This window comes from Trichomonas vaginalis, chromosome V (genome assembly GCF_026262505.1).
Source record: "Trichomonas vaginalis G3 chromosome V, whole genome shotgun sequence".
Lineage (NCBI taxonomy): Eukaryota > Parabasalia > Trichomonadida > Trichomonadidae > Trichomonas > Trichomonas vaginalis.
In genome coordinates this window covers 13252620-13275094 of record NC_067207.1, presented here as the reverse complement: position 1 = coordinate 13275094, position 22475 = coordinate 13252620, and the positions used below count along the sequence as shown (strand labels likewise).

Sequence of the window (22475 nt, the reverse complement as noted above, 5' to 3'; positions counted from 1 at the left end):
TAGAACTCATTTCAATTCAATAATTCCTTGAAGATCCATGATAATTTCTAAAAATTATTTTTTCATTTCCATGAATGTAAAAAAAATTGATATTTTCATATTTTCATATTCGGTCATTTCAGTTGTTATTATGTCAGCTGTTATATGTAGTGACTTGCCAACTCCGCATAACAAAGATTACTCAACAATCCCAACTTCGGATAAGGAAATAAAGCCAGATTGCTGCCTTGCGACAATATTTGATGAAGAGCAGCTTCTAAATCTTTATATTCTAGGCTATTCATTGTATTATCGAGACTTAAAACTTCCGAAATTTTATGCATTGTCAAAAAGTAGACTTAACCAATCAGCAATCAATCAAATTTCGCGTTTCTTCACATATGTAGACATATCAAACTATACAACATCCGAAATCAAATTCCATCAAACTTATTTTTGGAATCTTACCGGCTGCAATCCAGTTGTCGCAGTTAGTCCTCAAGGAATATTCCTTAAATCCCCAGCTGACTTGTGTTTAGAATCCCCTTTTTCATCTGCACCATTAAATGGAGACAATTTTAGATTTGATCCTTCTATTCTTCTACTCAATCCTGTTGAGCGACCATCATTTACGGATCAGCATGGCAAATGGACGGATTACATCAATGATATCTACAAACGCTGGAAAGTTCTTCCGAATTATCACTTTATTGCAGAAGATCAGGTCACAGACTTCTTTTATGAGTACAATATGCCTATATATGTTAAGTACAACAAAAACACAATCGAATGCGCATTCAAGAATGTTTCTATACCAGGTTTAGCTTATAATTTAAATAAAGTAGACGATGATGCCAATACAGACAATTCACTCGAAGAAAAATACGATAGCCTTACTTGTTCCGTTATACGAGAATTTATTACTGGATTAGAAAAGCTCCTTTCAGAGAAAAATTAATTTATTTATTAATCCATCAAGATTTTTTAATATTTTGGAATATTTATACTCATTAATCCCATATATTATACTTGGCTTACTTGATTCACTACAATTCCAGTGAGTCTAAAAAAAAAATTAAATTTTTGCAAAAAAATCAAACCAGAAATTGAATTGTTCATCAATTTCTGCTCTTAGCAAGAATATTAATTATTAAGCAGTCTATTAATCATATATTTAACAAAAAAAGAATTTTAATTTTTAGAATAAATGTTTATTTTTTTACTCAGCACCAAGTGATTTAAGAAAACTTTGCATAAATTCATCATTTCGAGCTTCGGCTATCTGAAGAGCTGTTTCTCCATGATTGTTTTTTGCGTTGATATCAGCACCATGAGAAACCAAATATTCGAATGTATTCGGATTAATGAATCCGGTTTTTTTCTGTTGAGAATAAAGAATGGCCGTATTTCCATCATTATCTTTTGCATTGATATCAATGTCATGTGATACTAGAAATTCATATGATTCTCTCTCATTACGTGCTACAGCGTAATGAAGTGCTGTTTTTCCATCTTCACTCTTTGATGAAATATCAACACCATGTGATATAAGTAACTCGAGCATAATTTTGTGGGAAACTTCTGCTGCTTCATGAAAGACTTTTTTCCATCATTATTTTTTAAATTGAAATCTACTCCATAAGAAAAGAAAATTTCTGCATTTTCTGTTGTATTTATATTGTTTTTACGTTTAAGTAAATAAAACAGAGGATTATAACCTAAGAAATTTATTGCATTTACATCAGCACCATGAGCAAGTAAACATCTTATTGTCTCTGTATCATTTGAAATTGCTGCTTCGAAAAGTGGAGTATTGTTTTTGTCATCCCTTGCATTGATTTCAGCTCCCTGAGAAATCAAAAATTCTGCAATCTGTGCATTACCAGATCTGGCTGCAATAAAAAGAGCTGTCTGATCTGATTTATCCCTTGCATTGATTTCAGCTCCCTGAGAAATCAAAAATTCTGCAATCTGTGCATTACCAGATCTGGCTGCAATAAAAAGAGCTGTCTGATCTGATTTATCCCTTGCATTGATTTCAGCTCCCTGAGAAATTAAAAATTCTGCACTCTGTGCATTACCAGATCTGACTGCAATAAAAAGGGCTGTCTGACCTGATTCATCTTTTGCATTGATATCTGCTCCTTTTGATAAGAGATATTCACAAAGAGGAGGCAAATTAAAACCTGGAGATTCTATAAAGCATTTGTTGATATTTTTTGTTTGGTCCAAGTATGCTAAGAATGCTTGAATATTATTATGTACTACGCAATTCAATAATTTTGTCTGAATATTGTATTCATTCATTAGAAATGAAACAAAATCAATGTTATGAGATATAATTGCGCATTTCATACAATCAAATGTCGAAAATGTATAGGGTGTCCAAAGGTGCGTTTAGCACAGCGCTCTATATGAGACTATTAAAGGAGATATATGCTGATTATAAATATATAATAAAAAATATGAATATATGTATATGATGAGTAAGTTGTATTTTGGCGCCATGCCGGGATATAAAATGAATTTTGAGACAAGAGGCGGTTTCGCGGGAAATTTTGGCGGGATTTTTTTCATTTTTTTAATGAATCATAAAGAAAACATCCTCGCTCTTGCAAAAAAATGCAAAGACTGTAAAAAAATCTACGAGACATTGGTAAAATGCTTCGGTATGGATGCTCCTAGCTATTCCACTGTAACGTATCATGTTAGGATGTATCACTTCATGAACAAAAAGGCGCCCATCATAAAAATTGACAAAAAATCGCCGGATCAAAGAAAAATCAAAGCAATTCTTCAAGCGCTAGATGAAGACCCAAGAGCATCACTCAGAAGGATAGAGGAGATGACAAAGATACCACGTACAACAGTCAGTTATTATCTGCACAATTATTTGAACTACAAACTAGCGTATACACGTTGGGTTCCGCACAACCTTAATTCAGTTCAAAAAAATCTAGAGTCCAATCTTCGAAAGAGCTCCTCTCTATATTGCGTGCGTATCAATCCAAGAAGTTTCGCTTTTTAGTAACAGGGGATGAGTCTTGGTTTCAATATGCAACAGAAGCCAAAATCATGTGGATCCCGAAGGATGAAGATCCGCAAACATTCCCGAAGAAAAAAATTGACACACCAATGATGATGTTGTCGGTTTTTTGGGGCGTGAATGGCATCATCGCAATTGATATTCTTCAAAAACCTAATACGATGAATGCTCAGTATCTAATTGACAATGTTCTTACTCAAATTATCAATTCTGATGAGTTTGAGAAATCCAAACAACAAAAACAAAAGTTTGCAATTCATTTTGATAATTCAAGAGTTCACAAAAGTCATAAGGTAATGAATTACTTGGTGGAAAACAATGTCAAAGTTGTTCCAAACCCAATTTCTTCACCTGATATTGCACCCTCTGACTTTTATTTATTCGGCACGCTAAAAAAGAGAGCTGAAGGACGCGAATTCGCGAGTCCAGATGATCTTGAAAATTTTGTAAGAGAGCAATTTGAGCAATTTTCTCATGATGATTTAAAGCGTGTCTTTGAAGCCTGGATCGATCGCTGCGAACGCGTGATTGAATCCAATGGTGATTATATTTAAATAAACTTTATATATATGTAACTTGTTTATTTCTATTCGCAGTATTCAGGTTTGTGCTAAACACACCTTTGGACACCCTATAGATATATTATTCATATTTTTGATTTTGAATTACGGAAAAAGTGAGTTCAGAACTTCCAATTATTATTTGATTAATTATGTTAAAAATACTATAAGGAATTAAAATACATAATGTTGAAATTTGAATTACGGAAAAAGTGAGGGTGAAAGTGAAGTGAAAAAGTAAGATATTTTTTGTTGAAATAATCATAGTTGTACAATTTTGAAACTATATGTAAAGCTATAAATTGAATAAATTCAAAAACAAAAATTGTTTATTCTTATTAATAAATTTATATTAATCAATATTTGAACAACCCGTAATTAAAATTGAATTCCTCTTAAAATTTAATCCATACGTTAATTTTTAATTTGCTCGGCGAATGCGGAGCTTCCCTACTTCTCTTGTCATTCCTTCAAAAACTCTAATCTCATCGCACTTACAAACATCATGATTTGATGTATTGTCGAGAAATCTTAGACTTGTTTGTCATTTGATTATAGCATTTGAAAGTCATCTCGAAAATCGATTAACAAGACAATTTCCCAAACATCTACATACAAGTAGATGATGGTAAACCCATTAGAGTTGTTTTGCTATGATTCCTCCAATCTTATGATGAGAAAAATCATATCAAAACAGCTCTAATCGAACATTCTACACAGCTTAGCATCCAGCTAGTTCCAAGTAATGCGATTACAACATCAACGGCCAAAGCCTTTCAGAGTCCTTTAATCATTTCTTCTCATCTCAATGTGAAGTGGCCCCAAACGAACTACAAGCTGACGTTACAACGCATTACAACCCGGTTAATACGAGCATATACATTAGAGCTGCTTTGTTATGATCTCCCTCATCAATTGATGAGAGATCTCATTATGAAGCAGCTCCAATCGAACTAAAAACCTACATACAAATGAGTGAAAACAAACTCATTAGAGTTGTGTTGCTTTGATTTCTCTCATCAGAAGATGAGAGATACCAGAACAAAACAACTCTAATCAAACTTTCTACACAACTCAGCACAGTATCAATGCAAAGTAATGCGTCTGTATCGTTAACAAGCAAAGTTGTTTCGGGTCCTTCCATTTTGGAAGAATTCGGAACAACTTTGCGAATTGATAGTGTAAACCCATATACATGAAAGCGTGCATGCATAAAGACAGGTATTGCCAGCAATGACTACCTGCCCAGCTATGAGTGATCAGAGAATTACCATCTCAGGCTTTTTGAGAACGTTTCAGCCAGGACCCTCGTATGTTGACTGTGAGAAAGGCATCCTTTATCTGAAATAGATGCTTTTCCAACAATCAAATTCGAAGATCTTCGACGTTGTTGTAAAAAGAGAAGGAGAAGGAAAGAAGAGGAAGGAGAGGAAGAAGGAAAGGAAAAGAAGAAGAAAAAAAAAGAAAAAAAAGAAGGACATATTAAATATAATGCGCACTTAATAGTGCCGAGGCGGCGGAGCCGCCGAGGCGCGATTTTTTTGACCCTATATTACCGCACGGCAATGTTTTTCTCGATTTTGTACAGCCCTAAGGTATTCTAAGAATAGCCTTGCTAATACATAAAACAATAGAAATTCAAAATATGTTTTCCATATTTGCTGTATTTTTCAGTGATGTCGAGATGCTTGATTCAAGAATGACAACTGTGTGTTAATTTATGATCAAATACATATCAAAGCACAATATTGAATGATTTTGAGTGAGAATTAATTGCAATATTGATACTAGATTACTATTGAATGCAGTTCCAGATGTGTCCTTGGTAATATATGAAAAATGGTTATTGTAAACGCATAATTAGAGCTTTCTATTTCTGATTATTGAAACACTCAACTAACGCACCCTATTTCGACAAACTACTTTGAAATATGCCAAACCCAATTTATTCACCTGATATTGCACCCTCTGACTTTTATTTATTCGGCACGCTAAAAAAGAGAGCTGAAGGACGCGAATTCGCGAGTCCAGATGATCTTGAAAATTTTGTAAGAGAGCAATTTGAGCAATTTTCTCATGATGATTTAAAGCGTGTCTTTGAAGCCTGGATCGATCGCTGCGAACGCGTGATTGAATCCAATGGTGATTATATTTAAATAAACTTTATATATATGTAACTTGTTTATTTCTATTCGCAGTATTCAGGTTTGTGCTAAACACACCTTTGGACACTCTATATCTTCAGGAATATGATATTTCAAGCATTCATGCATGATTTCTGGTTTTCCACTCAAAAATGATAAGCCTAAGCATTTCGTTGTTATTCGTAAGTCGAATTTGCTTATTAACAACTTAAAACAATCAACAGATCCGTGATAGCAACATACTTCAAGTAAAGAAAGTCTTTCTGGAATGAAAATGATATTCACACCCTGATTTTCATTAAAGTCTTCTTGTTCAGTGATTTTCACAAATTCTTGTAAGTCATTATCCATTATTGCTCTGTGAATTGAGGCTTTTTCAAAAACATCAATAGTAAGATCTTTGAAATTTTTAATTATCATTTCATCGCAAGGAATTCCATATTCTTTGAACATAAGGTACCTAAATGGATGAGAATTAATAATTAACTTATCTGGTTGATATTCGTCATAGACTTTTTTGAAAAGATTCCAATATGGTTTAAAATATCGGCATCTGTAGCTGACTAATTCTGCAACAGTCCACAAAATGTTTGATGGTGTGCAAATTTTTGTTTCTATCAAATTGATTTTGATTTTTTGATAAATTTTGTCAATTTCGGCCTCATCGAATGTATTTAGTTTGTATAATGCACTAAAAGTATCATGATACGCTTTGCATAAGTTCATTGCCTCATCGTACATGTTTTCTTCCATAGGTTTAAATGTGAAATAAAAAAAATTATACAAATTCAATACAAACACTTTTTAAATGGAATTTAAAAAGTGTTTGTATTGAATGTACAAATCCAAATTTATTTTTATTGAGTTCGAAAAAATTTGAGATGCTCTCAAACCAATAAAAATAAATTTTGACTAGAAAAGTTTAAACTTTATCAATAACTTACGCATATAATAAAATGATTTCTACAATCATAATATTCATAAAATTTATAAATTTTCATATTTTTGATTCTTTGGAGATAAATTCATGAAAGACCTTGCCCAACTCGAGTAAGCCAACATATGCCTAAATTAAATCTTTTTTATTTGAGCTAGAAATGATTAATAAGATGTTTAGCAGCGTTTGAGTATGAGAATTCATCAATTTAATCAATATAAGTTGATTACAGGCAAATTTTGATTGCATGATGGCTGTTTCATGCATTCACTTTAAATTTCAATAGAATATGATGGATACTAGTTAGATATTAAGTTAATATAATTTATTCAAGCTGTCGGGATATTTAATTCATGCCATACATTTTAGGAATGGCAAAGCTCTGTATATGATACAAAAGAAAACATTTTGAGGAAAAAATTACACCAAATTTTTTAGGAAAATAATTTGGGATCTGACAACGATTATTTTTCATAAACGTGGGAATATTTTGATTGATCTTATATAGTTAATCTACTTTTTGTATGATCATAAATTTGCAACTGCTTTGTCACTTTTTATTTTCTGAAATGGGTTCTGTTTCGGATGTTGGCGGCTATATCTTCTTTGGCATTATTTTTGTATGGGGATTAGCCATATTGATTTGGTCATGTGTTGTTCCAAGAAAAGTTATTGAAGACAAGTCAGATGATTCAGATATGGCATCCATGTTCCCTGAAATTACTCCAGAAAATGAAGATGCTCAAGTTCCGGCCCAAAAATAAAAGGTTTCTGTACCGTTATTTACGTAGTTTACTTTTAATAAAATTTTTTTTTTATTTTTAATTCATATGGATCAATTCAAGAAAAATGGCTCTGAATATAATTTAGAAACCGAAATATACTGGTTGAAATCCATTTTGGATGTTCGATTTTTTTTTTCTATTCCGATGGAAAACAAGTTTTCGAATTTAATCTAAAGGTTATTTGGATATAAGGAAGGCTTTATTATGCAGCTTAGAGAAATGGCATTTCTCAATATTTTATAAGAATTCGTATCGGAATTCTTTGTTTAGTTCTAATTTAAAAGTGTTGTTGTTGTAAACAGAAATTCATCAAAAGTGACACCTCAGAAAAGCTAAAATATTGAATTTTTGGAACTTTTGATAGAGCACGTTTTTAAATATTAATTAAAGTAAATGTATATTTTGTAAAGATTCTTTTTAATAAAAAAATAAAATTTTGAAGAAGAACACAAAATCTTCTGAAAAATAATATCACATAAACTCATATTATTTTCTAATATATAACTATTTTATATAAAAATCAAATTCAATGATCTTAAAAGCGAAGGATAAACCTCAAAATTTACGAATATAATGAGTGGGAATATAATGCTTATCTATCATAAAACCATATGAAATATCAATTTTTGCTTTACGCCTAATTTTTGACGACAATTAGCAAAAAATGTTAAATGTTAACACTCAGTCCATTTGAATATGAAAAATAAAATTGACTTTGATTAAATGTTTTTATTTATCATGCAATTCTTCTTGCGACCAAAGATTTGAATAAAAGTTCAAAAAATAAGATAGCTTAAAAAATAATATACGGTAGTGTTTACTAATAGATGAATAGTATATAAATTCTATTAAAATGGATTTGATCCAAAAAAATATAAAACCAAAATAATTGTTATAATTTAAATGAAGAAGTAATTTAAAACGATTTTATTTATGATCAAATTTTATATATTTTTTTGGATCAAATCCATTTTAATAGAATTTATATACTATTCATCTATTAGTAAACACTACCGTATATTATTTTTTAAGCTATCTTATTTTTTGAACTTTTATTCAAATCTTTGGTCGCAAGAAGAATTGCATGATAAATAAAAACATTTAATCAAAGTCAATTTTATTTTTCATATTCAAATGGACTGAGTGTTAACATTTAACATTTTTTGCTAATTGTCGTCAAAAATTAGGCGTAAAGCAAAAATTGATATTTCATATGGTTTTATGATAGATAAGCATTATATTCCCACTCATTATATTCGTAAATTTTGAGGTTTATCCTTCGCTTTTAAGATCATTGAATTTGATTTTTATATAAAATAGTTATATATTAGAAAATAATATGAGTTTATGTGATATTATTTTTCAGAAGATTTCATTCTATATGCCTATGAAAAGTACTCTCAAAACTAACTTTTTCCTAATTATAATTAAATCTAGAATATTGTATTATGCTTAGTATTATTTCATTTTTCTCATTCAATTTAGAATTTACAAATGTCAAAAAATTGAGAGTTGTCACTTTTGATGAATTTCTGTTTATTACATTGTTAAATAGGCAATCAATTAAATTTATGAAATCCAAGTTTTAGTTAAAATCAGCTTTTTTGAACAGAAAAAATGAAAATTGGTTCTTTTCCTTTTGTTTATGCGATATTCATTGTAATTTTCTGCTTCGGATATGCAGCAAATGAATTTTTGATGCAGTCCATGATACTGTGGAAGTTTTCAATGATTCCATCCAAGATTCAGAAATTTCAGATCTGGAGACTCATAACTTACCATATTTTTCCAACCAACTTAGTTCACTTGATCATCAATTCCTTGATTTTAGTACAAATTGGTCCACATTTAGAAAATCATATTGGGCATATTGGTTTCTTAATGCACACAATAATTGTTTCCATATTTGTTGTATTCACTTACACAGTACTTGCATTAATCACAACACTATTTGATGTTTACAAGACTTATAACTACCCAATAATGGGGCCTTTCGGTTTAATTACTGCATTTGCATATATTAATGCTTATATTACTGAGCAAAAGTACAGATCTGTTTTCGGAATTTTTCACGTTCCGGCAAAATTATATCCATACGTTATGATTCTTATTCATCACATTGCTTTGCCCAATGCGTCTATTTTGAGTTCAGTATCTGGGCTAATTGTAGGAAATATATATTCTTGGACTCAATTTAAACCTCCACCAAAGAAAATTAACAGAAAGAAAGAAAGCGCAAGCAGATATATCACATCAATGTGTGCAGAAAGAGAGTTGAGCAATGAAGGATCAATTCATAATCCTTTTGCATTATTTACATTATCTTGATTAGAAAGAGAATCTAAGCACTCATTGAATGAAAAAGTATGATTTAACTACTTAAGTATCCATATTTTGTTTTATTTTTTATTAAATATTTATGTTTTGTTTGGTTTTAATGTGAAAACTCTTCTTTGTCATTGATTCTTAATATATTTACGTAATTTTTTATTCATAAATAAGTTCGACAAAGAAAATAATGAATTTTTAAATTATGATTTCTTCATCTGAATGTATTTCCTTATCTTCACATTTTACAATGAAAAGATTATTAGGTAATATAGGACCATCATCATTTGAGTTGGCATTTTTAACGATTTCTTCGTTCATTTCTATTGTATCATCATGATCTTTACTATTTCTAGAATTATTATTTCTATAATTATCTTCATTTGTAGTTTTACCATTGCTTGTAGTTTTACCTTTATTATTATCCGAATTACTCGCATATTCTTGTTTTCCTTCACTTGAATCGGAATCTTTTTTCTTTTTGACAATACAACAAATGACGACTATAACTAATATAATTAATAGGATAGCTCCTCCAACCGCTCCACCAATTATATAATAGAGATTTTTATTGGAGTTTGGTGTTTTGGTGGGCCCTATTACCGGATTTTCTGTTATCTTTTCAATAACATTAACATATACAGAATGATTTGTTACTTCTTCTGGTGTGTTTGCAATTACAACAGAGACATTGAAAGTAAAGTTTCCAACAGAAGTATTGTCTGGAATTGTGATCTTTATGGTTATGTTCTTTTCAGTTTCTGTTTTTTTTAGTTCTTTTTCTACACTTTTATCGCCTAAGGTAACTCGAATTTTGTATTTTGGGGTTTCAACCGAAAGCTTATATGTTGTTTTAATGCTAACTTGTCCACCTTGTGTTACATTTTCTTCCTCGATCTGTGGACCGTATTCAATAGAAAATACAGATGTGCTCTCATTATTCAATGAGTTTCTATATATCTCTAATGGGGATTTAACATCATTGTGTATGGATGATGTCAAACTAGTAAAAGTTAAAGAGAAAAGGAACATCAGTGAAGAAATTTGTTTTATTGTTATTTATAAAATAAAACGAATTCGGTTTAATATGATGAAATCTGCAGCATGAATTCCTTATTAGAACTTGATTGATTATAATCGAAATAGAAAATTGAAAAGATTATTTTTCGATTTTTGAATACCTTTTGAAAAATCAGAGGAATCATATTTCAATGAATAGCAGAATTGATTGTTTATACTGTTGCATGCTAAGTTCGGTCAACGATAGAAATTGTGTGGAAATTAATCGTCGAGGAAGTGTGATTATGTAAAGTAAAAAAATGTTGTGGAATTTTTAATATTATATATTATTTTATAATAAAAATTTTTGAGTCATTTTAAGAAGCACATATAATTTTTTGAATTTAAAAATTAAAGTAGTGTCAAACGAATTTATCACTTAATTTAATACTCAGATTTCTTAAAATTAATGAAAAAAAGGTTTTCTGAGAACTTTTGAGAATGGTTTTCAAATTCCATTATTGAAAATATATAGGTATTGTATGAAATTCAAACTCTATATTTATTAAAATTCTAAATTTTTAATAAAATAACTTTTCAGAGGAATATGATTTTGAATGGTTGATTAATAAGTATAAAAATGTCTACGACTTTAAGGAGGGAATTGTTCCTTATGAGGAATACATCATAACTATATACCTCATAAGGAACAATTCCCTCTTGATAGCTGGGAAACTTTCTCTGAATAACTTATCATTTGGAGAAAGTTTCCCAGCTATCTATTAGGAACTAAAGGCTATGAGGCACTAATATATAATCAGTGCCTCATAGCCTTTAGTTTCCTATTAAAAACGAGAAAACTTGTTCGAAATGATAAACAATTTCGAACAAGTTTTCTCATTTTAAGGAGGGAATTGTTCCTTATGAGGTATACATCATAACTATATACCTCATAAGGAACAATTCCCTCTTGATATCCTGGATATTTTTGAATATATTTTTTTAATTAAAGTTCTCAAAAGTATTATCAAAAGTGATTTTTTAAAAATATCTCCAATTAATTAACTAATTAAAAGTATTATATTTTTAAAATTAAATAGTTTTTCAATTTTTTTGAAGGAATTGAGATACTTCCCACGACAACAAAATTGAGAGGTTTACATTATGACTGATCTTAGCATGCAACAATACCAAATTATTTTTCATGCATAGAGTATTTTTATCAATATTATTATTTCAAATGAGAATTATTTTTTATGCCTATCAATTTTGAATGAAGCATCGACTTGTTCTCAAAAATTGAGATTGTATAATGATTATCAACAACATTATTTTAATTTCTGTCTTTTAACATGGCTGTGATTTATTGAAAACTTGAAGGCTTTTTTAATAAAAGTCATCTTGAATTCAAGTATTTATTAGAAAAAAAATGTCAATATTCATGAAAATATTAATCTTTATTCATTGAGTGTTACAAAACAAATTCATCATTTGAAATTTCTTCACCTTCACCATTATCAATATTAATTGTGAATACTTTTTGCTGCTTTTGTTGTTCTGCTTGATCCATTGAAGTAAGAACTGTTTCTTCATTGATCTCAATTGCATCAACATAGTCTGTCTTTTTCTCACCCTGCTCTTCTTCCTCATCATCATCCCGTTTCTTGAATATGAAGTATAATATCATAGAACTGGCGATTAGAAAAGCAGCTGCAATAGAGCCAATTATTATCCACAAATTCTTATTTTTAGGTTTTTCATGTTCTTTTTGTTCTATTTCTTCTCTGCGTGATCCCGGAAGAACATCGAGCTCAAGGTTGTATGAATCTATTGGAGATCCTTCAGGATCTAAAACAGTGACTGATACTGGATGCTTACCTGGTTCTGTTCCTTCAGGAACAGTGATATTTAATGAAACTTCACTATATTCTTTGTCTTTGGATGGTGGAACATCGACTATGTATTCATGGCCTTCAAATTCTGCTTTGACTTTGTATGTCGAGTTTGTAGGATTATTTATTTTCATGTTTACTGTTGTAGAATAACCTCTTTTAGCTGAGTTTTCAGTAAAAACTGGTGTTTCTTTTACTGTTGCACGAGGCTTGTCATCAACACTAAATTTGAAATCATGATTTAACTCACTTCTATAGCCATATTCATCTTCCACATAAACTTTCAATGAGTGTTCGGAGAGAGAAAGATTTGCAGTGTTTATGACGATTTCTTTGGTCTTTTCTTCATTATTTATTTCAATCAATTCACCTTGAACAACTTTGCCATCTAACTCATAAACAATTCTTGCAGATGTGTCATCACTGAGTTTGACCTTTATTTTAATGTCGCTTCCAACTGTATAACCATTTGCAGGTGGATGATCAATTGTAATTGATGGTTTTACTGTGCTAATGATTGTTGCCTCATAGTTGGATCGTCTCCTACCTTCATCCAAGGCCCAAATATAAAGAGTTTTCGTCTTTGATGGACCACATTGAAGTGGAATTGAAAAATGTTTTGTTTTTTCTCCATTTGATGCATTCAATGAATCAAGTTTATGCTCTGTGCCATCATCTCCATATTTATAATAGAGGTCAATCTTCGAGTCATCATAAACGGAAGCAAAAGTTCCTTCAACTGTAAAGGTTGTTTCGTTTATTTGAGCTTTATTGAAAGAATTGACGTGAATAATTGGTGGTAGTTTAATTTTGTTTCCTACTATCAAAAGAACATTGAATGATTGTTTCTCTCCTGGTTTAATAACTCTTCCGATCCATGAGATTTCAAATACTGAATCTGTATTTTCCAAAGACTCATCTGGATTTGAAACATTTCTACCAATTTCAGAACGATCGTCATGATACTGTCCCCAATATAAAGTGTCAACATTGGTAACATCATAACCATCTCTAACAAGAAGGGTAAGTATATCTCCTTTTCTTGGATCCTGATCATTTTTATTCTCCATTGAAAATCCTTTTCCATCCGATAATGGTAGGACTGCAGCACGATCGTCACCACCAATTTGAATATCAGCATATACGCCAATGTCAAATAGCTTTGATTCATTTCCATTGTTTGTTAGATCAAATATGACTCTAATATAATCGTCGCCGAGTGATTTATCGAATCTTGAAATAAATGTTAAATTTTCCTCGGAAATTGATCCATTATTTTCTGATAGAGCGTTATAAGTTACGTTTTTGTCCGGATTTGATGAATTTGTTGTATTCGTTCTTAATTGAACTCGCCAGCCAAAATTATCATATGTTGTTTGATAATCTTCTCCATATCTGAAATCAAATGCTCTATCGGGAGCTGTCTTAAAGGTGTAGTAAAGCCCTGAATTAATAAGATGCGTTAGCAAGAAAAACATTGCAATAATGATTTATATAAAAATCCCTCAATTTTTGAATGAAAATTATTTTGAACTTTTGAGAAAATTTTATTTTTTTTGGGAAATAATAAGGTAGTCACAAAATATAAGTAGTGAGGCTCTCAAAAATTGAACCGTAGTCCATACAAAATTTGTGAACCCTCACTACTTAGATTTTGTGGCCTTCAATTGAGAGGTTAGTTTTGATAGAGCACGATATAAAATTAAAAGGGAAAAATAAATAAAATTTAAACATTTAATTATATATAATGTAAGGAGCGTAATTCCAAATTTTCTAAAAACTATTCAAATTTGAGCATTTTTTTGGAAATAGTAAATCTGTTGCATGCTAAGTAGTGTCAATGTGTAAACCTCTCAATTTGATCGTCGGGAAAGCAAAACAATTCCCTCAAAAATATTGAAAAAATATAGAAAATAAAATGAATTAAGATGTACTTAAAATGAGAAATAGATTATGATATTAGATTTTAGAAAAAACAGACTTTTGATATAACTTTTGAGAATCTCATATAAAAAAGCATTTAAAAATAAATTTAAATATCTTATTTATTTTACTATTGTAAATATATTCTGAGATTTTTAGAAAAAAACACTTTTCATAAGTATTCAATATTTGAGAATACGGTCCAAAAAAAAATAGATTCTCTTATATTTGCTTATATAAAAGGAAACTCTCTATCAGATGCGAATGCCTGAATTCAGCACCTCTGATAGAGAGTTTCCTCTTATATAAGCATCTTTTTCATGAGTTATTGTTAATATAAAAACATAAAAAGCTACCAATATGAGAAATTAAACCCTGCGAGGCACAGTCTAGAACTGGCACTTCGCAGGGTTTAATTTCTCTTGACAAATGACAAAACTTGTTCGCAATTGTGAACCATTGCGAGCAAGTTTGCCAGATATCTGGAAGGAATTGCTCCTTATGATATATGCATTGTAACTGTATATATCATAAAGAGCAATTCCTTCAATTAAACGCAAAAACTTTGGTGCAATCGTTGCTGATTGCACCAAAGTTTTCGAACTTTCCCGAGGGAATTGGAGGGTGAGAGATACATAGTCTATCTATGTACCTCTCACCCTCCAAATCCCACTCTAAATGGGAGAAACTTTGTTCGCATGTTATCTTATTCAAACAAAGTTTCTCCCATTTAGAGAAGGAATAGGAGCCTACCAGGCACTGATATATAATCAGTGCTTTGTAGGCTCCTATTCCTAATAAAAATTTGAAAACTTTGGAGCATTTGATTATTGTATTTTGTCAAGAGAAATTCAACCCTGCGAAGTGCCAGTTCTAGACTGGTGCCTCGCAGGGTTTAATTTCTCATATTGGTAGCTTTTTATGTTTTTATATTAACAATAACTCATGAAAAAGATTTGCTTATATAAGAGGAAACTCTCTATCAGAGGTGCTGAATTCAGGCATTCGCATCTGATAGAGAGTCTCCTTTTATATAAGCGAATATAAAAGAATCTATTTTTTTTGGACCGTATTTTCAAATATTGAATACTTATGAAAAGTGTTTTTCCTAAAAATTTAATATAATGCTTAGCACAATATATAAAATTAAAATATCTATAATTATTTTCTATATCACACTTTTCATTACACCTTGAAAAGTCTTCTCAAACTCTATTTTTAATTATTTTTTAGATATATCTCAAGTGTAATTATTCAAAAACTCATATAGACTATATTTATTTTTTTCATTCAAAAAATTATATGAGAATCTCAAATTAACTTTCAAATTTTTTATTTTAAAAACATATTAATAATCATATTTTAAGATACTTTTTCGCCCAAAAAATAATCGTACTTCCTCGACGATTAATAGGATCTCAATTTCTAGAATTGAACGATAAAAATAATACAAACTCAACTAAGTTTCGAGTAGGGGTAATTTCAGCTAAAAGTGACACACCTGTAAAAAGTGACACACCCGTGAAGGGTGTGATTACCGATCGGTAATTTCGACAGTTTAGAATTTAAAATTTTTTATGGAACTGTTGCGAGTTTCATAAAGAATTTAAGGAATATAAGCAAAGATTTGAATCAAAATCTTAGACCTAAGCCGCTCGATTCGCTCGCGGCTTCCGCGAATTACAGATCAGCAAAGATTTGAATCAAAATCTTCGAACTAAGCCGATCGCTTCGCTCGCGGCTTTCTTTATTATTTTAAATTTGCATATTTCCATCAAAAGTTCATAAGGTAAAAAATTTCGTTTATATTAAAAGGTGACCAAACTATTTTTTGAAAGTCCGCCATAACTTTAATGGTACTATTTCAGCGTGTACAATGAATACAAAAATTCTAAGAGTGCCACATAAAATAGTACTTTAGACTTGAGTTAATGCTACCAAGCAAATGTTAAAAAGATGACTTTAGTGTTTTGATAATCAAAGATTAAAATCATTATTGTCTAAATCAATAATCATAACGACAGAAGTTAATGTTTTTTCATCAGTGCTTTAAATCCACTTTTAAAAGTATACCTCAAAAATCAAAATATCAAAAAAAATTGGCCGATAGGTTTGGCTTTAATTTTTGTCTGCTTTTATGATTTGATATGGATGTTATAATTTTAAAAGTTGAGCCAAATTCACCAATAGATTTTTGAGATTTGCAAATACTCAATAATTTTCAGCGTGTTATCTTTTATTAAAAGAACTATTTGGTTTCAGTATCATATAAATTGATATTTACTTTCTATTTGAACCTTCATTTAGCTAATGATTTAATAATACAGATTTCATCTAATCCTTATAAGAGAATTTTGAATTTGTTATAATAAAAAAACAAACAGATATAGCTTACACTTCTATAATAAAGATACCTTTTATAGAAATCAGTATGAAATGTGTTTTTTGACATGTAAAGCTCTCAATTCATTATAACATGTTTGTCGATTTTTATATATTTTTCGCTTTCATTATCTATGATATTAAAAATTATGTCATCAGAATGTGAAATAATTAAACAAATGCCCTGCGGGAAGTATTTTATACTAGAATTTATAAAAAAAATCACTGTACGTTTAGCCTACTGGTTATGTCGTGGGGTTCAAAGGCAATATGTTCAAATCAGTAAGCACCCGTTTTTTTTTTTATTTTTTTTAACAAGGTGAATATAACTTTTGATCGAAATCAATGAGTTACATGAATTATCATTTATCTAACTACAATTAAATTGTGAAAATATACTATCCAATATTAGCGTTTAATAAAATCAAAGATTATTGACTTATATTTTGAAAGTAATCTAAGCAGAATTTAGATATCCAAATTCTAAATATCTTCATGCTTAGATGCTAGATAATATATTCTTATTTGAAAAATTTATAATGTTATTATTTTCTTATTTGATATTTACTACAAGCAGAAAAGCATTTATATTGTAAATTAACAGATTATGATAATTATACTCGTTTTTATATGTTCTTAATGAAGAATATCAAACGTATTTCTATGAGTTTTAAAAAATGAAAAGTTTTAATATGGCTAATATATTTATTATCATTAATAGAATAAAAAAGTTTTTTTCGCATATCACTCGATGATTTACCTTCGAGTTTTGATAAATTTCGAAAAAATTTAAGGAATGCTCTTTGAATTTCTTTACCTATAAGCATATTATCTGCCGTATTATTTTTCGCTAATTGTAGAATTTTATTTAATTTTAATAATTAACCTTCTAAGCTTATTGAGAGATCACATTGTATATTTGATACGTAGTACATATGCTAAATCTGTGAATTAGATTGTAAGATATTGAACAAACGTTCTTAAACATTTTAGATTTTAGGGAATTACTGAATTAAACTATATTTCTTATATGATATCTTCATGTTTGGATGCTTTGGGTATAATTTATTGGGCTTTTTCTATCCAAATGTTTGGCAATGGTAACCCAATTTCTAACAAATTTATGATGGAAAAATTTATGACTTTTATGGAGCCGAAAAAAAAGCATATAATGAATAAGACTATTAAAGATAAGCTGTAATTTGATTGTGAATTTTAAGAAAAGAATTTGGATTAAAATTTGAAATTCTTTTTTTTTGAAAATTAGCCGATGATATGCTTAAGCTAAAAATTACTAGAAGCGGTGTGATATAATTTATATAAAAAAACTCATAATTGCCATTATTATTGGTACATATAAAGTCAAATTATAATTTGCAGTTATGCTTTAATCAAAATCTATATTGAAACGCTTTGTCACATCCATTAAAAAGGCTGTCGCATATAAATCCAAACATTTGCTTGGTATGTACTTTTCCATTTTAACGTCCTGATTGATATAAGCATGTTTTACACTTTAAAATAGTAATTATGACAACCTGTACACCATAGAAGTAGGCTATAACAAGAAAAATTAGATTGACATCGAATAATTTCAAGATTTAGAAACAATTTGTAGCTTTCTCAATTATCTAGAGTTAAAATTCATTTATAATGAGGTCATATATTTTAATTATCTTGTAATAAGGGTTTCGTTTTGCGAAAAAAACGTACAATACGCAATTTCGCTAAAAAACATTTAGCTAGCAATTTCGACCTTTGACTCCACTCAAGACGTCACTTTTTTAATTTTGCGGTATCATATTTTTGGAAAATCTTTATGAATATTATATAAAAAGTCTCTTTAATATCTATATTGTTGTAAACAGAAATTCATCAAAAGTGACACATCAGAAAAGCTAAAATATTGAATTTTTGGAACTTTTGATAGAGCACGTTTTTAAATATTAATTAAAGTAAATGTATATTTTGTAGAGATTCTTTTTAATAAAAAAGTAAAATTTTGAAGAAGAACACAAATCTTCTGAAAAATAATATCACATAAACTCATATTATTTTCTAATATATAACTATTTTATATAAAAATCAAATTCAATGATCTTAAAAGCGAAGGATAAACCTCAAAATTTACGAATATAATGAGTGGGAATATAATGCTTATCTATCATAAAACCATATGAAATATCAATTTTTGCTTTACGCCTAATTTTTGACGACAATTAGCAAAAAATGTTAAATGTTAACACTCAGTCCATTTGAATATGAAAAATAAAATTGACTTTGATTAAATGTTTTTATTTATCATGCAATTCTTCTTGCGACCAAAGATTTGAATAAAAGTTCAAAAAATAAGATAGCTTAAAAAATAATATACGGTAGTGTTTACTAATAGATGAATAGTATATAAATTCTATTAAAATGGATTTGATCCAAAAAAATATAAAACCAAAAATAATTGTTATAATTTAAATGAAGAAGTAATTTAAAACGATTTTATTTATGATCAAATTTTATATATTTTTTTGGATCAAATCCATTTTAATAGAATTTATATACTATTCATCTATTAGTAAACACTACCGTATATTATTTTTTAAGCTATCTTATTTTTGAACTTTTATTCAAATCTTTGGTCGCAAGAAGAATTGCATGATAAATAAAAACATTTAATCAAAGTCAATTTTATTTTTCATATTCAAATGGACTGAGTGTTAACATTTAACATTTTTGCTAATTGTCGTCAAAAATTAGGCGTAAAGCAAAAATTGATATTTCATATGGTTTTATGATAGATAAGCATTATATTCCCACTCATTATATTCGTAAATTTTGAGGTTTATCCTTCGCTTTTAAGATCATTGAATTTGATTTTTATATAAAATAGTTATATATTAGAAAATAATATGAGTTTATGTGATATTATTTTTCAGAAGATTTCATTCTATATGCCTATGAAAAGTACTCTCAAAACTAACTTTTTCCTAATTATAATTAAATCTAGAATATTGTATTATGCTTAGTATTATTTCATTTTTCTCATTCAATTTAGAATTTACAAATGTCAAAAAATTGAGAGCTGTCACTTTTGATGAATTTTGTTTATTACAATATTTCATATTTTTATCGATTTTTAAAGTTTTTGCGAAAAGTATTCGATTATTTTTGCTATTTGGTCGGGTAAATGTCAGATTTGCGACATTTTCTGATATGATATTCAGATTCTACGTTTATATAGTAATTTATGCTTTACATGTATTTTATATAAATTTTTATTGAATTCAAATATTCAATAGTTTTTTTATGCTATATTAGTTGTATTTATTTAAATATATTATATTGGCAACCTTTCTTTACCCTGTCCTAATAAACGCATTTTGTAAAAAATATAGTGCATCAGTTTCGAACTAGCGTCTCGGGTACCCAATAGTATGGGGTAATAACCATTCGACCATTTGCCACGTAAAGCATCGCCGGATTTTTTTGTATTTAATCACTCCCAAAACACTGTTTTGGCTTATTGGAAGCATATCAGACATAATCGCCATAATCAAAAAATCTATATACCCAATAAGTAATAAATTTGTCGATATAGATTTTCCATAAAATTAGTTTTTAGTCTGATCTTAAAATAAATTTAATTTTTTATAAAAAAAAATCACATTTAAAAGTACCTTTTTAGTAGCTCGAAATCCTGTTGGTGGATTTCGGGCGTACTTCAAAATTAGCTTTTCTTCTACATATGCAAGCTATATTTTAAATATGGGGCAAATCGGATCGGCGAAAGGAGTTTAGTTACCTTTTTATATTATTGCAAAATAAAATCTTCATTATCAAAATAATATTAAATGATAATATAATATAATTTATAAACAACTATTATTTAATAAAGTTTAATTGCCAAGGTTCATCTAATTTTTTGATTTTTAATGTTTTATGAATTTTATTTATCATGTATATATCTAATGAAGATTATATATGTAGAAGATAAGTACCTTAATATGTACGTAAAAATTAATGAAATTTATTTTGAATGTAGAACCGAGCAATTTTCAAATTTTGTGCTTTTTTTGAATTTTCTCGATACCAGATAAGTTGTGTTAGCTAAATAATATATGGATACAATGTGTCTTATAGATGAATATATGCACAAAGTTTAAGAGGCCATTTTCTTTCAGAAACCGAGATTTGTGAATTTTTTCAAATTTTGTGCTTTTTTTGAATTTTCTCGATACCAGATAAGTTGTGTTGGCTAAATAATATATGGATACAATGTGTCTTATAGATGAATATATGCACAAAGTTTAAGAGGCCATTTTCTTTCAGAAACCGAGATTTGTGAATTTTTTCAAATTTTGTGCTTTTTTTGATATTGAAATTTCATTTCATTTTTTTGATGCATATCGATGCACCATGCGAACTTAAAGAAAGGCTATCTTATATAGATGCTATGAAAGCTGTCATTGATAACGAATGCCATGCAGGTTGTCCATATCAATTAAAAAAAATCCAAATTTAGGGGGAACAAAATTAAAATTCAGGTGCAGTGCAGATAAATGTGAAGCATGTATCTCATTTCTAAAGGATGATGAAGAATATATCCTAACAGAATATAATGGAACACATAATCACAATCAAATCAAAGATGAGACAAAGAAATACCACACATTATCACAATGCTATCGTCGGGTACTTATTAATTTTATAAAACAGGGGGGGTGATCCGAAAATGGCTCAAATTGAATGCGACAAAAAACTTGATCTGGATGGAGTGGGGGACAAACTCGCCCATTGTCACTTTTCATTAACCTTAAACTTGTAATTTTCATTATTTTCTGAAATTAACTTTAAAAGTACTAAGTAAGATCATGAGATATAGCAATATATGTTTAAACCAACTTATATTTTGGTTGTACACCACTTGTATGTGCCGGATACCATTGTGTCAAATTTTTTCTGAAATTAACTTTAAAAGTACTAAGTAAGATCATGAGATATAGCAATATATGTTTAAACCAACTTATATTTTGGTTGTACACCACTTGTATGTGCCGGATACCATTGTGTCAAATTTTTTCTGAAATTAACTTTAAAAGTACTAAGTAAGATCATGAGATATAGCAATATATGTTTAAACCAACTTATATTTTGGTTGTACACCACTTGTATGTGCCGGATACCATTGTGTCAAATTTTTTCTGAAATTAACTTTAAAAGTACTAAGTAAGATCATGAGATATAGCAATATATGTTTAAACCAACTTATATTTTGGTTGTACACCACTTGTATGTGCCGGATACCATTGTGTCAAATTTTTTCTGAAATTAACTTTAAAAGTACTAAGTAAGATCATTTATTTTTGCATAATATAATGCCAATATGGTTTCTTTTGATTTTATTTCATTTATAAGCAAATCAGATTTACCCAAAAACTCCACTCCATAAGCGTTCATTTGCTAAATTAAAAAGTGACAATGGGCTAGTCTGTCCCTTTCTCGTTTG

At 29.2% G+C, this 22475-nt stretch overlaps 5 protein-coding genes and 2 pseudogenes across 7 annotated transcripts, besides 23 other annotated features; 4 read left to right on the top strand and 3 right to left on the bottom strand.

The window, feature by feature from the left end:
- Nucleotides 1–130: 130 nt before the first annotated feature.
- Nucleotides 131–937, top strand: TVAGG3_0328680 (uncharacterized protein; the record flags this gene model as incomplete). The annotated part of the gene is made up of 1 exon (XM_001314212.1): nt 131–937. The coding sequence occupies one exon, from the start codon at nt 131–133 to the stop codon at nt 935–937; it is 807 nt and encodes a 268-aa protein (XP_001314226.1).
- A 261-nt stretch (nt 938–1198) lies between these two features.
- TVAGG3_0328670 (lipid catabolic process) lies at nt 1199–1543 on the bottom strand (the record flags this gene model as incomplete). Its single annotated transcript, XM_001314213.1, has 1 exon — nt 1199–1543. The coding sequence occupies one exon, from the start codon at nt 1541–1543 to the stop codon at nt 1199–1201; it is 345 nt and encodes a 114-aa protein (XP_001314227.1).
- An 813-nt stretch (nt 1544–2356) lies between these two features.
- Nucleotides 2357–2384: a terminal%2Cinverted (terminal inverted repeat of Mariner transposon ID:TVAGG3_0328630).
- Nucleotides 2357–3659: a mobile genetic element.
- Nucleotides 2453–3579, top strand: TVAGG3_0328640 (annotated as a pseudogene). The gene has a single exon. A coding segment is annotated over exon 1 (1127 nt).
- Nucleotides 3632–3659: a terminal%2Cinverted (terminal inverted repeat of Mariner transposon ID:TVAGG3_0328630).
- Nucleotides 3660–3983: 324 nt separating this feature from the next.
- Nucleotides 3984–4057: a mobile genetic element.
- A 330-nt stretch (nt 4058–4387) lies between these two features.
- Nucleotides 4388–4647: a mobile genetic element.
- Nucleotides 4648–4979: 332 nt separating this feature from the next.
- Nucleotides 4980–5129: a mobile genetic element.
- A 390-nt stretch (nt 5130–5519) lies between these two features.
- Nucleotides 5520–5741, top strand: TVAGG3_0328590 (annotated as a pseudogene). The gene has a single exon. A coding segment is annotated over exon 1 (222 nt).
- Nucleotides 5520–5821: a mobile genetic element.
- Nucleotides 5794–5821: a terminal%2Cinverted (terminal inverted repeat of Mariner transposon ID:TVAGG3_0328580).
- Nucleotides 5822–7235: 1414 nt separating this feature from the next.
- On the top strand, nt 7236–7430 carry TVAGG3_0328570 (uncharacterized protein; the record flags this gene model as incomplete). Its single annotated transcript, XM_001314215.1, has 1 exon — nt 7236–7430. One exon carries the CDS (start codon nt 7236–7238, stop codon nt 7428–7430), a length of 195 nt encoding a protein of 64 aa, XP_001314229.1.
- Nucleotides 7431–7741: 311 nt separating this feature from the next.
- Nucleotides 7742–7779: a mobile genetic element.
- Nucleotides 7742–7779: a terminal%2Cinverted (terminal inverted repeat of Banshee-A3 transposon ID:TVAGG3_0328560).
- A 1177-nt stretch (nt 7780–8956) lies between these two features.
- Nucleotides 8957–8993: a mobile genetic element.
- Nucleotides 8957–8993: a terminal%2Cinverted (terminal inverted repeat of Banshee-A3 transposon ID:TVAGG3_0328550).
- A 984-nt stretch (nt 8994–9977) lies between these two features.
- Nucleotides 9978–10819, bottom strand: TVAGG3_0328540 (uncharacterized protein; the record flags this gene model as incomplete). The annotated part of the gene is made up of 1 exon (XM_001314216.1): nt 9978–10811. One exon carries the CDS (start codon nt 10809–10811, stop codon nt 9978–9980), a length of 834 nt encoding a protein of 277 aa, XP_001314230.1.
- Nucleotides 10820–11905: 1086 nt separating this feature from the next.
- TVAGG3_0328530 (Listeria-Bacteroides repeat domain (List Bact rpt) family) lies at nt 11906–14283 on the bottom strand (the record flags this gene model as incomplete). Its single annotated transcript, XM_051230353.1, has 1 exon — nt 12912–14088. A coding segment is annotated over one exon (1177 nt), but the record flags the coding sequence as incomplete, so codon positions are not given.
- Nucleotides 14284–15028: 745 nt separating this feature from the next.
- Nucleotides 15029–15415: a mobile genetic element.
- A 646-nt stretch (nt 15416–16061) lies between these two features.
- Nucleotides 16062–16091: a terminal%2Cinverted (terminal inverted repeat of MuDR-3_TvMULE3 transposon ID:TVAGG3_0328510).
- Nucleotides 16062–16404: a mobile genetic element.
- A 2427-nt stretch (nt 16405–18831) lies between these two features.
- Nucleotides 18832–18869: a mobile genetic element.
- Nucleotides 18832–18869: a terminal%2Cinverted (terminal inverted repeat of Banshee-A3 transposon ID:TVAGG3_0328500).
- A 1175-nt stretch (nt 18870–20044) lies between these two features.
- Nucleotides 20045–20080: a mobile genetic element.
- Nucleotides 20045–20080: a terminal%2Cinverted (terminal inverted repeat of Banshee-A3 transposon ID:TVAGG3_0328490).
- Nucleotides 20081–20774: 694 nt separating this feature from the next.
- Nucleotides 20775–21741: a mobile genetic element.
- Nucleotides 21742–21778: a terminal%2Cinverted (terminal inverted repeat of MuDR-5_TvMULE4 transposon ID:TVAGG3_0328470).
- Nucleotides 21742–22470: a mobile genetic element.
- Nucleotides 22433–22470: a terminal%2Cinverted (terminal inverted repeat of MuDR-5_TvMULE4 transposon ID:TVAGG3_0328470).
- Nucleotides 22471–22475: the final 5 nt, after the last annotated feature.